General features: G+C 30.5%; 2 protein-coding genes across 2 annotated transcripts; one reads left to right on the forward strand and one right to left on the reverse strand.

Annotated features, from left to right (window-relative positions):
• LOC108840576 (transcription factor bHLH126) lies at nucleotides 1-1815 on the forward strand. The gene is given in 5 exon segments (XM_018613413.2): nucleotides 1-371; nucleotides 506-746; nucleotides 749-864; nucleotides 933-1039; nucleotides 1456-1815. Coding segments are annotated over 4 exon segments (627 nt in total). The 5' UTR covers nucleotides 1-170; the 3' UTR covers nucleotides 1002-1039; nucleotides 1456-1815.
• Nucleotides 1816-9965: 8150 nt separating this feature from the next.
• Nucleotides 9966-11601, reverse strand: LOC108841768 (gibberellin 20 oxidase 1). Its single transcript, XM_018614530.2, has 3 exons — nucleotides 10968-11601; nucleotides 10422-10743; nucleotides 9966-10342 (listed from the first exon to the last, which is right to left on the reverse strand). The coding sequence occupies exons 1-3, from the start codon at nucleotides 11516-11518 to the stop codon at nucleotides 10073-10075; spliced, it is 1143 nt and encodes a 380-aa protein (XP_018470032.2). The 5' UTR covers nucleotides 11519-11601; the 3' UTR covers nucleotides 9966-10072.
• Between the last annotated feature and the right edge of the window lie 2696 nt (nucleotides 11602-14297).

Here is a 14297-nt window from a genome sequence, read left to right on the forward strand (position 1 = left end):
TCCCTCTCACCTAAGGAGACAGACAGAACCATTTGTTTCTTTAAGGCACCATCCTTCACATTACAAAAAAGATAACCAGTAAACAATACAAGAAATTAAACTATTATTGGACATATATAACCACAAAATCCTAGGAGATTTGGCATTGTTAAAGCTCAAAGTGTCAAACTATGGATCCATACCAGAGACAGAGACCATTTGGCTCAGCCGGCGAAGGTGGCAGCAGCGGCGGCTCCGATATGCCCCGTGAAATGGATGACAATAAGAAGAAAAAGAAGCTTCTCCACCGTGACATCGAACGCCAGAGAAGACAGGAGATGGCTACACTCTTTGCCTCGCTTCGTACTCACCTACCTCTCCAATACATTAAGGTTCTTATTCTTACTCACTTTTTTCTCAAATTTCTTATTTTCCGTATACTAGTTTCGTACAATAAACTAAGATTTGGTGGGATTTGGCTTTTAGGGTTATGAATATGTTTTTTTCTATTTCATTGAATTTTTAGGGGAAGAGAGCTGTTTCAGATCATGTAAACGGAGCGGTGAATTTCATTAAGGACACGGAAACACGGATCAAAGAACTCAGTGCAAGAAGAGATGAGCTAAGCAGAGAAACATGTCAGACATATAAATCGAGTCCGGATCCAGCAAGAACTGGATCCGAGTTAGGCAAGTCGTATCCGGCGAGTGTGATGGTGCAACCATGCGTGAGCGGTTTCGAAGTGGCTGTGAGCAGCAACTCGTCAGGCCCGAAGCTTTGCCACTCTCAAGAGTGCTTGAGACACTTCAGGAGCTAGGACTTGAAGTCATCAGCTGCCTCACCACAAGAATCAATGAGAGGCTCATGCACACTATTCAAGTCGAGGTATTGTCATGCCATGTAAATTGCAATTATTCTAGGGTTTTTACTATATTAAACTATATTCAACACAGGTTAATAGTTTTGGATGCTTGGACTTAGCTTGGTTGCAGCAGAAGCTAGTTGAGGAGTTGATACTTTAGACGGGTACTAATACTTGAGAATCGTAATTAACTTCATGGTATGCTAAATGTTATAGCATCTGTAGTCCTAAAGACTTCTTCATCGTATGATCTCTCTTCCAAAAACTCTTACTTTTTTTCTTTATTTGTTGGTTTGAATTTTTAACTAAATATGAACTCATTTCCAAATTTATTTTATTTGTATAGTTTTGGTATTGAAGCTTGTTAAGTGGATATAGGAAAAGTGTTTTGTAGATACCATTAGTTCGTTGCTGCAATAGGTTATTCTCTAGCTCTACGTATATAATTAACTAATATGAAATATTTATAGTGCATCAATGGAACACAAATATATGTTAAGTTCGACAGGCCGATATATATATATTTATATATATATATATATATATATATTCATGCACCTTACAACAGAGATACAGTTGATGTTCTAACTAACTTCATGGTATGCTAAATGCAGAAATATCTAAAGCTTTCATGAAACTTCATCTTGGGAGCAGGCCTTGAAATATATTCTTGGATGGAGGCTTAGCTTGGGTTTAAACAAGTTCAAGTGCGTATTGAAGTTAGTTTCAAAAGGATTTTATGCATTTGTAGGTCATAAAGTTCACCATCATTCTACGCAGACACTGTAAAGACTAAGTTGAGATGTTTGCAATACATCATTTTCTCACAATAAGGTTTTAGTGTGTTTGCTTTACATTTTGCTTCTATTTATCAACTCCAAATTTCAGTTATCAGGTTTCCCTTTCATTACTAGCATCTTTTGTATCATTTCATTGTTATGTTTTCATGTGGGTTTTTAGTATGAATATAAGGTTTTATATAATATAAATATATAATTGAGAAGGAACCGCTATTTCTGTGACATATTGAGTTATCAAACTATGGAGTAGTACAAAACCTTATCGGGAAACCCAATAGTTTGAGCAACTCAAAAGTGGTAAATAAAAGTTCAGATAAGTGAACGTATGTCATCATACATACACAAAATTGTACAAAAGAAATGACATCGGTATTACCAAATTTCATATGACCGTATACGTAAGTCAGTAAGTGTCAGGATACGTGTAAACCCCATAACACCATCAACTGACAACGTAAATGACATCACAAATGTACATCTAGAATCACATGACTTCTCTTCAATCATTGATCGGTCCTATACACGTTCATATATTCAGTGAAATCCGGTAACTCGAATATAACGTTGACCAAAAAAACTTGAAGATAAGATATACCTAGAAACATAGTATCATATTAAGGAGCCCAAGAATTTCATGAGTCATGACATTTACTTGCAAGCATAAATAGGAGAATCCACTGTAATATTGCTCACTTATACATTGATATAAACAAATTGTTAAACACTTATGAAATTATGATAATCACACGATGATTGTTCCAATAAGGAAAAAGCATATTGACATAAAGAAACCGCCTAAATTCAATGCATATATAGAACCACCTTTCTGTTTATGAACTTTCATATTAGTTTGTTATTCAAGGATTTAAAATATTATTATAATTTAAGAAACTATAAAAGCTTATCTAATATACAATCACAAAATCTTGCTTTCTTTTGTAATTCAAGATACGACACAATATTATTATACATGACACATATCCCCAAATCTTGGTTTCTTTTGCCTCCCCTTTTCCTACGCATACCCAAAAGCATATAAATAGAATCACATACAAGTATAATAGTTTTAGATATAATTAATATCCACTTAAATTATATATGTCTGACGAACTTAAGCCAAGATGACAGCAGTTCAAATGTTTTATGCACTTAAGAGATGCGCATTATGAGTTGTTGAGATCTCCCTGATATTCGTTTGGTATCTTTAGCTATATCATTAATCATTGGCAACTGAATGAATTATTAATCAACTTTGAGATGCCGCCCAACAAACTCATGGTCATCAAATTCAAATCAGATTGTGTTCCAATAAAGATTGTCTCAGACGTTTAATTTGTGAAATTTTCAACAGATTAAGATTCGTAATAGAAAATTTTAAAAACCATATATTAGTATCCTGATATCCTGACAAACCAATAAAAACCATTGAAGAATACAAATTACATGGCTCGATCACAGCTTTGATGGCATTTATCAAGTAATTTTGAATTTCCAATCACACTATTGTTTATAGTATTTCATACAAAAGAATAATATGTTTATAAATGGCTAACTAATTTGATCAAGAACTATTTTTGTACACGGATCTAATGATGAGCTATAAGAGCAAGATCTGAGACAGCTTAGCTTATATCTGTAAGATGTTCTTTAGCTTAATAACGTAAGTGTTGACCATGATTTATTAATTTGCGTGTCCGTGTGGGGTTTAATTTAGCCTCATATTGTGATATCAGTTTGTAGCAAAGATATCCTTGAAGTACTTCTCCATCAGCTTGTGTCAGATCCAAGAGATTAAGATATGGAATGATCCGGGTTTTTTGTGATTCAATAATTAATAATTACTAGAACTTGATCTACACATCCATGCGGGTATCTATCTATCTTATTAAAACATAAACATTCTGTTGGACCTAACATTTATTTTGTAAGTTTTTAAATTAAATACACCTTTATACTTTATAGTTAAATATACATTAAGTCACTAATGTTCCTTTCTTTATACTACTATCCATGTTTCCAAACAATATACTTATTTCTTTATACTACTATCAATGTTTCCAAACAATATATTTTTTATACTACTATCAATGTTTCCAAATAATACAATAATTAATCTTAATTATTTTATATCTATTATTTTCTCTTTAAAATTTTGTAGAAACGTCATAATTTCATAAATTGCAAAATAGTGAACTTTATAAAATTTCGATTATTAGATTACATATCGGTCATCCATCAGTTCAATCGGTTAGTCTCGGGTTTTAGTGATTTTTTAATATGAATATTTTAAAAACATAAATTGAATTGTCAAATCTCCGGATTAACCGGTATAATCACAATCGGGTTGAATTTAACAATGCTGATTTAAATGCAAAAATATTTTAAATACACACTCTTTAAAAATAACCAAAATATTTATTAAATTATTAGTGAAATTTTTCATCGTAAAATATCCCGGGCTTCAAAAGCGCGGGTCAAAATCTAGTTTTACGTTAAATATATAAACATTTTAAACATAATAATTTAATGGTTGTATTTGCACTACTTTAGTTTATTGTTGAAACCAAGTATTACGATATTGTATCGTGTTATGTAATTTTTCAAAAAAAAATTGATTTAGGTATTTATATAACATTCAAATCATATATATTTAACGTTTCTTTCGTATTATATTGTATTTAGCCTTGTGGTTTTAAACCGAACCGAAATTTTCAGTTTTCGGTTCCGTTATGATCTTGATTACGGTTTGGTTCGGAATGGTTTTAAAAATTAATTTAGTTTTTGGTTTTTGGTTCGGTTTGGTTTTTGATTTTTTTTTTTGAAAATATGAAAAACCAAAAATATCCGTAAATACCTGAAATAAAACAAAAAATACGAACCAAATTACTCGAAATAACCGAATTTAACTAAAAACAACCGAATTTAGCCTAAAATATCCTAATTTTGTAGAAAATTATACCAAAATCTATCCAAAAGAAAACAACGATTAATTCGGAAATTAAATTTAAAACCAAAATAATCGAAAATCGAACTGAACCAATTTTTTGGTTCACTTCTGTAGAATTATGCCCGGACCGAATAAACCAAAACCAAAAATACCTAAACCGAATTATCTGAATTCGCAGGGATAATTGTATTACTAAAAGTATTATTAATTTAAAACTTTTCTTAAAATTTTACAGAAAGGAAAGTAATATATGAGTGAATCACGCCTAATATATATGCAAATTATTTCATTCTTTTTTTCCTTAGGTTGTTTGTTTAAATAGATAGCTATTATTAAAATAGTAGTAAAACTTGAAAATATTAAGAATAGGAAAAAAAAACTTGGAATGTTATTGATTTTAGAAGAATACAGAATTATTATTTTTATTTTATGGGAAAAATAGCTTTTGATAATAGTTAACCAAATTAAGTATTTTAAATATATTTTGCATTTTAGCCCTTTAAATAAACCATACAATTGTTCATCAAATATGATTTGTATTTTTTTTTTTGAAAAAAACGATAAATATACAATGGTAAAGAGCATCAGTATTGGTGGGATTTGAGTGGAAGTTCCTTAACTTTGTTTTCTTTTTCTTTTTTTTTGGTCATATTGATACAAGGGCCATCTCTTAATTATGAGTTTTTTCTCCTTTCTTCTTCTTTGGTCCTAGTGTTTTGTGGTCCTCTCTCTAAGGAATGCCTTAAGAGATGACTAATAATGATGCTCTTAGAGAAAATGAACCAAAACATGAAATATGAGAAACAATGCCTTGATATGTACACAACTGAATAATCATTATATATATTTGCTTGATAGTGTATTGTTGGATTTTGTTCTGAAAACAAAATAAACCGAGATGTAATTAGTTTTTAAAATCGTTATCTTTGGTCTAATATATCAATTTAATTAAACTGATTTAGTTATGATCATTTAATAACACAAGTTTTTTTTGGTAAATATTAAATAAAAATGAGGATTAATTCTAAATTGTAATTTAGTTTTAGTTTTAACAGATCTATCTATCTATACTATTATTTGCGAAGTAATTTTTCGCAACGAAGCTCCCACGTTAAAAGTTAGAGTGGTTAATATCGATACTACCCTTAATGAATAAAATATATAACTAATCTAAAAATAAAAACGAAAATTAATTTATTTAATTAGATAATTGATTAAAATTAATAATAGTAAGATTTATCCAAAATCTAAAAATATATTAAAATATAAATATAATTCCTATATGTATGTTGTGTTGTTATCTGAATTTTTTATAAAATATAAAGTTGAAAACATAAATTATATAACTAAATATTAATCAAATAATTTTTTAATTTTATATATTTGAAAAGAGAATATTAAGTGACTTTCAAAATTTATTTCTATATAATAAATATGTGTACAAAGAAATTTCAAAAAATATAATTAAAGTGTAATAATTTTCAAATGAAATAAAATAATAATTTATTATCATAGTCTTTTAGTTAGTAACGCATATATTAATGAGTAACTATAAAATATTTAGTAATTATGATTTAATATAATAAAACCCAAACATAAAAATGAATTTAATCTTTATGAAATCAGATAACTCATTAAAACTGATATAATAAAAATATTATTAAAATAAAAAAGTTAATTCATATACATATTTTGTTATTATCCAAGAATATTTTTAGTAAAGATTAAAAAATGATTTCTATATATATATCATCTAAAAGAATATCTTTCAATCATAAATAAAATTAGTTGCAAAAATATATAGTGAAAATATTTCTACTATATATATGAAAGCTTTCAAGAAATTAACGAAATAATGAATATATGTATTTTAATACATAAATTTCATATATAAATAATTTGATATTCTATTAAAAACTTAAAGATCATAACCAATAACTTATCATGATATTTAGTTGGTAATTATAAAATGATTAGGCCCGCTTGAGCGGACACAACACCTAGTTGATGATTAATAGAACGATCTCTTTACCTGCTCAATCGATGTGTTTTGGATGAAAGTTTGTTATATAGGCACATATGATTTTAAAAGGTTTTATTAAACACGTACAAATAAACATACACATGCTTAACTAGGATTATATTCCATCTATTGTTTTGTGTTAATTTCTATACAATTATGTTATTTAGTTATTATCTTAAAATCAAATACTATAAGATATTCTCCTAGACTCCTAGTGTTCCAAAATAGCTACATGTGATCGCATGATATCCAAAAGCAAACGTGACTTACTGATAGGTTCAAATCTAAAACAGGTGACTGGGCTGCAGCAAAAGTAATTTGGCCCATTAGCAGAAGCCCAATATTAAACATCCACGTCCACACCAAAAGGTTGTATGTCATTAACGGACCCAACGAATTATCAAGTCAATATAATTTTGTAGTCCAAGGATTTTTAGTATTTATTGGAAATAGTGGCAATATAATCAGTTGATTAATCTGCAGCGCGTTCATTTTAATATAGGAGCTGACTGGTTTTCCCGCTACCACCCGCAAACGCAGCTTTTGCGGTTCATAGCCGTTGTTGACGTTTCGAAACAATCACAGAAAACGCTACAAATCGCTTCAAACCGCTCCGAACCTCTTAAAATCAAAAGCTGGTTTCAGCTAGCGTTTGCGGTTGCGGGCGGTTGCGGGAGGGTAAATTTTTTTTCTTTAAAAACAGAATAAATAAAATAATACTAAAAATATTCAATAAAAATTTTCAATTGAAATAATAGAAATTGTAAAATATATTCATATTATATTTCAATTTATATTATAAAAATTCAAAACTAAAATATTTTCTATAAATTTTTAAAATTGAATAATATGATTTTATAAATATAAATTTTATATTTATCATATTATTATGATTTTTAATATTTTTATAATTACCTAAAATGTAAATATTGTTAAATTATTATTTAATAGATGTTGTGTTTGGTAGTTTACCAGTCATAAGAATCCCGCAAACGCAACAATTTCTAACAGCTGTACCAGTCGTACAAATCTCTAGAAAACGCTTAAAACCGCAACTATCCGCACCCGCAAACTCCCGCAACCGCAACCGCAACCGCTGCGGTTACACCAGTCAGACCCATAGTTGGTCACAGCTGGTTAATCTGCTACAATATCTATAGAATTGAGCCAAATTAACCACTAGTTATCAATTAGTAACTTAGAATTAGCCACGCAGAGGTCATATACCTTTCAATGTTTTCTTGTTCGAATTACTAAAATTGATCGAGGTTGGGCTCACAGTTTCTATGGGCCAATCATATATATTCTTCAGTGTTTTAGAATATTTTCAATTCTATGCCATTTCTGCTTTTGTATGCTATCTATAATAAAATAAAATCTACTTTAACCAACCTTTTATTTTTTCCTTTAAAATAAAGTAAAATTTACTCCCAGTGTGTACTGATATCATTCCCTCGTGTGTTTATATTCTATACACTTGCAATGTTTTAGAGATTCCGACACCAGTTAATTATCCGGTTTTCTCAGTGTTTCAGTTGTTAATAGATTATCATCTAAAAATAGTCCGTCACCTTCCTGATCAATGATTTTGGCAGATCAGTCATCATGTGTATATGGTGGATTCTTAAGGGTCATAAACAAGTTTAATTGTAACAACATATATACCCAACAATTAAATTGAATCATACTATTTCTGTGTTCGTTCCTGTGATCTGGTTATATATACTGCTGTAATTTTCTTTACATGTTTCTGATTATATATCAAGATTTTAACTACTTTGACTAGTAAGAGAGGACCTGAAGAAAGAGAAGAAGACCAAGTCCTTGTGTAAAACTGATCTTCTAATTATACTTAACTGTAGGATTACACTTTTGTCTATACATGCATGTGTTTCATTCGCCAGCTAGCAAGCTAACGGTTAACGCTAACAAATCCTAGTCTACTAATATTAGCATACTCATATAATACAAGATTCATAATATTCGAAACTAAAATATATGTGTCATAAGAATCCAATATGGATCATGCATCCATTTGAATCAAACATTTTTTATATACAAAAATTTGTTTTGTTTCTCTTAAAAGAATGGGGTGAGCTGGAGAAGAAGACAAAGCAGAGGAAAGCTAATCCATTAAGTGAATGGATTTGAATAGATAGAGCAACATGGATCCGCCTTACTTTGAATCATTGAAATGGTATTGCCTTTTGCTTCTTTCCATTTTTTTGTTTTTTTTATTGTCTGCTTTTGCCTTTATTTTGTTCTTCTCAATTTTTTGTTATGGCGAAACTTCTACAGTTCTACTGAGTAGCGTTACGTCCTTCTTAAATCTTTGGAGTTTGTATAGGTTAACTTAACACATTGATGTAACATGTTCAAAAGAACTTGTATTATGTTTCTTTACAAAACCCAAGCATCCAAGATTTAAGACAAGTCTGTAAATACCAAAGTTTACCATGTAACATGTTCAGGCCAGTCTGGTTAAAATATCGGTCCGGCAAGCAAGTTTGTCAAATTTTGATATCTTCTAGAGTGATCATCTAATGGACCTAATTTTAAATTCATACGAGAGTTACATCTCTTAGAAATATTTCCAACAACTTTTTAAAAGATCAGATGGTGAGAAGATTGAAATCATTGTCGAGATTTCCTATTTTCGAGATTGAAATCAAAAGTTATGTCTATCCACGTCTTAATCTCTTTTTCGCGTTGTTTTCGTACCCTCATTTTTTTTATTTGCTTCAAATGATCACTGGACTAAGAGGAATTTATTGAAAAGTATGAAGCTAATGCATGTAATTTCCTAAAAGGCTATAAGTACATGTGGATCTATCCAAAATTGTTATAAACACATGAAAAGCTGGTCAAAAATTTCTTGAGGCGACCATAAATATACAACATGCTACTCGATGAATAGTGTTTATTTCTTATGGACCCAACCACAAAAACAAGCTTACATATATACGTACTGGAGTTTAATCACTGTAAATTAGAGTATTTAGTGTTTTTCTGTGTGTACTATTTATTAAATAGACGAAAGTAATGAAATGCGATTACTTTAAACTACAGATTAGAGAACGCAAATCCATCTATCACTTCGAAGTCTTAATTATGGTTGTGTGAAAGAAAGTATTTTTAGTTAGGTTATGGTGGCCCATATGTTTTGTTTTCTCTGATGAAGCTCTAAGATGATGTATGATGCACGTAGTTTCTCTTTAACCTTAATTTGTATTTGTTTGTCGTAGACATTTGATCTGTTCACTATTTTTGTATTAATTCTCCTATACTCGAGATTCTAACTTCTTGATTTTCTAAATAGTTGTATGTAATCAATAACGTACTTTAACGGTTTCGAAATGAAACACTAAGGGTGTTATTGATCTCTTACCATATACATGAAATATAAAGAACATAGTAACTAACAAGACAAAGACATATATATATATATATATTGGTTTTATTTATTGGATGTTGCGTTTGTTGGTGAGCCAATCTGTGAAAGCCTGGAGAGTGTTCATGTCTGCTCTATAGTGTTTCTGAGTAAACTCAAGAAACATGGACCAAGTGAAGTCAGGGTATCTCCTTGCTATGTTGCTGTCCAAAAGCTCTCTTGGTGGCTTCACTACTCTGTCCTTCTTCGGACACAAGAAGAAGGCAAGTGATTTCCTCTCGCTCTTACTGTTCACCACCGCCCGGTGCAAGCAGCTTTTGTATCTATTGTTTGATAGAGCCTACAAAAACCAGATTAACCCCGGTTTAGTATATTTCTAAGTTCTAACCAAGAAAAGGGAATTTTCTTTACATGTTTACCATGAAAGTATCACCGATATTGACCACAAAGGCCTTCGGGTTGGGACTAATGGAGCGCCACTGATTATCGACAAAGACTTGAAGGCCATGAACATGGTCTTGGTGAAGGATGGTAAGAGAAGTTGGATCACAATGAGGTCCTGTTCCAAAAGTAAGATCTGGTTTTTGACATGGAGGGTAGTAATTTAATCTCATTATGGAATCATTTTCTTCGAAAAATGATTTGAAGTATTCTCCGGATACGCCTAAACTTATCCCCAGAAGCTCCATGATCTTCAGTGACAGAGAACTCATTGCCTCACAGTACTCTTGATACACTTTCCTGCAACAACAAACCAAAAGTAACATAAGTCTTCTAATGTTATACGGTACAGTGGTTTTACCAGTCCGGTATAGAGAAAACCGGTTCATGCTCTGTTTTTTCTTTTTTTCTTTCCTTTTAACTTTCTTTTAAAGGACAAAAAGCAAGAGGAGGAAAGGACAAAAGACATGTTAAAGATTTGATTTTTTCTCTCTTTTATTTTATTGCTCCGTTTTAACGTTTACCCAAATGGCTCAAATTCATGTCCCAACGCATCGCAGAAGTAATCTTGAACGTTTTTGGGGCGGCTCTTGTCGTCGCGAAACTGGAAAGAAAGGGTTTCCTTCCATGGAAGCTTGGTGGAGAAGCGGCCAGTGAAACTGCTTGCGTAGCCACAGCTCTCGCCTGCTTTTCTCTGAATCCTCTGTTTCTCAGAGAGAGGCATGTCGAAAAAGCGGGACATGTATTCATGAGCGTCAGATATAAGCTGCTCGCTGATGCCGTGATTGACCACGAGGAAGAAGCCGTGCTTGTTACAGGCCTCGGAGATGAGCCTGGAAGCATCTAAAGTGGAGTGACTATCACAGAGGAAGTTTTGGAGATCGATGAGGGGAACGTCAAGCTCGGGAGCTTCGAGGCAAGGTTTCTCATCGTCAGGCCAAATGAACTGGCTTGGGATAGTGGCTTGGAGGTTAAGCATTGAAGGGTTGAAGACAAGTGGCGTCTGTATGTTTCCAAGGTCTAGTTTTGGTGTGTGTTCTTCCTCAGGGGATGTTATTACGCAACTCGCCGCCATTTATGATGTTTAACTCTTTTCTCTTCTTCCTGTTATTATGTTGTTGTTAGTATATGTTGAGTACTGCGAGGGGATACGGGAGCCAAGAAGGGTCGGTTTAGTCTTTATATAGCATTTAAGCTGTCTAGTTTTGTCCACTGTTTTAATTTTTATTTTATATAATACGTTTTTTTCAATTAAAGACTTTCTACCAGATGTGATATTCTAAAATAAAAGTTAATAGCCAAAGATTAAATATCTAGACTTTTAATTAATTTCTTCAAATTTTCCTACACACATTAATTTACATTTGTATTTTATTTTAATATTCTCCAATGTTTTTATTAGTTAGATTTTTTTCTGATGAATGATGGTTTTATAAATAAATTTGTGCGTTCGTCTAAGACATCTTATAAAAATAAGTTTTACCTTAATACACACACATTAAATGTTTTGTTTTTTAGAAAGTGTCATTGGTAATATATACATATATATATATATATATATATATATATATATATATATAATTTTTAATATTCTCCAATGTTTTTATTAGTTAGATTTTTTTCTGATGAATATGGTTTTATAAATAAATTTGTGCGTTCGTCTAAGACATCTTATAAAAATAAGTTTTGCCTTAATACACACACATTAAATGTTTTGTTTTCTAGAAAGTGTCATTGGTAATATATATATATATATAAAGTGTTACTGGAGATTATCAAATATGTGGTTTACTTTTTATAATATAGATTAATTAAAATACAATTTTAAAATAATTTATCTAATTATAAAAGAGCAGTACAAATATAATTTGGTTATACAATTTTTGCATAGATATGTTAAAATACTCCTTTTAAAGTTTATATACAAAAGTAAATGTAACTTGATATTTATGACCATTTATATTTTGCAATATTATTTTTATTGGTTGAAATTATTGTTGTTTTTTACCCAAATGAAATTAGACCGAATAAAATTACTAATTTTTAAATCTGCATGCAAAAGTCTTAAAAACTAGTTATTTTGAAACAGAGTAAATATTTTATGTAGTGAAACAATTAACTCCTAAACTATTTTACATATTAAAACGTTAAATCTGAGGGAGTCTATACAAAATTCACATTTCTTTTGATATAAATATTAATCTTTAAACTTGATTTTCAAAGATTAACTTTATGTCCAAAGATTGACAAAAAAAAACTTTATGTCCAAAGGAAATTATAAACCAAAGGTTCAAAACTTTCTATGTGAAAAAGGAAAAATGGTAGATCAAAGCGGGCCTTGATAACTGTTTAAACCTCTAGTCTTCTTACAACTTAGGCAAATAAAACGACAAAATCGGGGTTCAGACAAATTCAATATTGTCTAATCTGTCCATCGGGAATTGGAGATTTTGAGTGATAAAATAACGAAGATAATATTTGTAATAAGAAACTGGGGATCCTTTAGGTGGGGGTCTGTTTTTATTATAGTTGTTAGGACAAAAGAGCTTCCCAATGTTAAGCTCTTTGGCTGCATATGGGAAGTGTTGGTTCTGTTTCTGCCTCGCTCTGTGGAGTTTTTCCTTAACGTTTCTTTTTTTCTTAAGAATTGGCGTTCTTCCAATTATTTTCTTTCTTTTATATATTTACTCTATCTTATTTATGCTGAACCTTATAATTTTTTTTTCTTTTTTTTGAGAAAAAACCTTATAAAAATTTTATCCCAAGAAAACCATATAGTCAGATTGACCACGTATTAGAGTTTAATTACGTAACAGTTTTTTCCCCCTAAAATGTCACATTTGCTTCAATATATTCTTTAGAAAATTGTTTGTTTGAAAAATATAGTGTTGGTTTTATAAAGATTAATTGTCCTCCTATTAATTCACAGATAACATTTTACAGAATAGCATAGAGACAATTATTTAGGCATTGGTTGGTTTATTAATAATATAACAGTTTGAATGGTATATAATATGTTTGCTAGTAATGAAATTTATGAAATTTTCATTTTTTACATCTATGGAATACACAAATTTATATGCGCTAAATAAAAAGTTCTAAATTATTATTAATAAATAAAATATATTTACTGGAATATGCTAAATTACCACTTTTGAAGATGATATCGATCATGTCTCAGTTACTATGGATCAATATGTAACTCATAATGAGTTTTAAAAAAAAACATATATATATATATATATATACGTAACTCATAGTGCACCAGCTACAATTGAATCTGCTTTAGCCTCTGCATTCGTAGCCAAACTATTTTAGTGAAGAAACTTCACGAAGCCATTAGCACATGGCTGTTGCAAAAATTAATCACATGCGTTAAACAAAACCCAGTTACATGCATAGGGATTGGACGATGACTTGGATGCGCATAAGACAGGGAGAGACGATTTCTAAAGATAGTCGTGGCAAGTTTATCAAGGTCGAACAACATACTTATATTAGTTAGATTTCACTAAAATATACTTTAACAATATTTTAGTGGCATAAACAACCGTCTAAAACAAAGGGTTGCAACATACATGATTCTTAAAATATACTAAAATAAACTAATTAAACAACATAACTTTTTGTTCTCACAGTTGCTGGCCAATCAAATCAGCAGTGACATGTATGCTCAAAACTGACAGTAGGGATGTAATGCAAAAGCTATTCGCTATCACTGTTTCAATCTTTTGTGGTGGATTGGCTATACATATTCTATTATTAGAATCCAACTTTCTTTTTATAAGTTGTAATATACAAATAGGAAAATCAATGTGTAAAAGAAATGATGGGAAAGTAAGAAAAAGGGGAGA

Source organism: Raphanus sativus, chromosome 2, assembly GCF_000801105.2.
Source record: "Raphanus sativus cultivar WK10039 chromosome 2, ASM80110v3, whole genome shotgun sequence".
Classification (NCBI taxonomy): Eukaryota; Viridiplantae; Streptophyta; class Magnoliopsida; order Brassicales; family Brassicaceae; genus Raphanus; species Raphanus sativus.

Bases quoted from the DNA above. Each gene is read 5' to 3' on its own strand.
- LOC108841768 (XM_018614530.2), bottom strand. From the start codon at position 11,518: ATGGCGGCGAGTTGCGTAATAACATCCCCTGAGGAAGAACACACACCA. The intron at 10,744-10,967 runs GTAAACGTTAAA...TTGTTGTTGCAG, and splicing joins CATGAATTTGAGCCATTTGG to GAAAGTGTATCAAGAGTACT. The intron at 10,343-10,421 runs GTAAACATGTAA...TGGTTTTTGTAG, and splicing joins ATATCGGTGATACTTTCATG to GCTCTATCAAACAATAGATA.